Source organism: Mandrillus leucophaeus, unplaced genomic scaffold (assembly GCF_000951045.1).
Source record: "Mandrillus leucophaeus isolate KB7577 unplaced genomic scaffold, Mleu.le_1.0 Scaffold274, whole genome shotgun sequence".
NCBI classification, from domain to species: Eukaryota; Metazoa; Chordata; class Mammalia; order Primates; family Cercopithecidae; genus Mandrillus; species Mandrillus leucophaeus.
Window position 1 is genome coordinate 942691 of NW_012102854.1, and position 885 is coordinate 943575.

Below are 885 nucleotides of genomic sequence, written 5' to 3' on the forward strand. Positions count from 1 at the left end.
CCCAGCCCCGCCGCGTCCCCAGCTGTCACGCTGCGCGCAGCGGGCGGGGTCTGGAGTTCCTGGACAGAAGAGGGCCATGCGTGTCCTTGGGCGGAGAGGGGAGGTGACTCCGGCGGAAGAGGACGAGGCAGAATGCAGGCCCTGCGGGTGAGGCCCCCACGGGCTGGGCCGGGGCCCCCCAACCCAGAAAACCCCGCCCTAATACGCGACTCTCCAAGTACCCCCGCATCTGGGGCCTTGGAACGTGAGCCCCCTTCAGGGCCTGGGACTCCCCGCTAAACAACCTGGGTCCCCTCCCCCACAATCCACTCTTCAGAGACAACTGGGGACCCCCACTCCAGCCCATAGCCCCGGGTTTGAACTTAACATCTCGGGAACCCTTAACACCGGAAACGGAAACGTAACATCCTGGCCTCACCCAGGGCTTCTCAGGCAGCCTGGACGCTCCCGGGACCTCCATTCCGGTCCCCACGTTCCCGGGACCTGGTTTCCTCCCTTTAATCCAGGAAACCCTCCCCCGACAAAAACCTCAGGACTTAGACCCCACAGAACAAAGTCCTTCTGGGTCCTCTCCCTTCCAGGACCCTCTAGGCAGCCCGGTCACCTCCAGGTCAGACTCTAGGGCGAGTCCCCTCCCCACCCAGGCTGGCAGTTCGCGGGTAATAAAATCCAAGTTATCACCCTCCTCGCCTTTGGGGCGGTCGCTAGGGATGGGGCTGTCCCCACGTCCAGGTCTCAGAGAGCGGGGTCCCCCTTCAGGACACCCCTCCAGGTGCCTCCAATACCCGCCCACCTCCCACCCCGCAGGTCTCCCCGGCACTTATCCGCTCCTTCAGCTCCACCGCCCGGAACCGCTTCCAGAACCGAGTGCCCGAGAAACAGAAG

At 64.4% G+C, this 885-nt stretch overlaps 1 protein-coding gene across 1 annotated transcript in view; it reads left to right on the forward strand.

The window, feature by feature from the left end:
* The first annotated feature begins 84 nt into the window (after positions 1-84).
* LOC105543058 (cytochrome c oxidase subunit 7A1, mitochondrial) overlaps positions 85-885 on the forward strand; it is a 16969-nt gene continuing 16168 nt past the window's right edge. Inside the window, exons 1-2 of the mRNA XM_011984807.1 lie at positions 85-147; positions 808-885. The exon at positions 808-885 is cut by the window's right edge and continues 1 nt beyond it. Of these exons, the coding sequence (XP_011840197.1) occupies positions 133-147; positions 808-885 (93 nt within the window). The 5' untranslated portion in view covers positions 85-132. The remainder of the gene's footprint in view (positions 148-807) is intronic.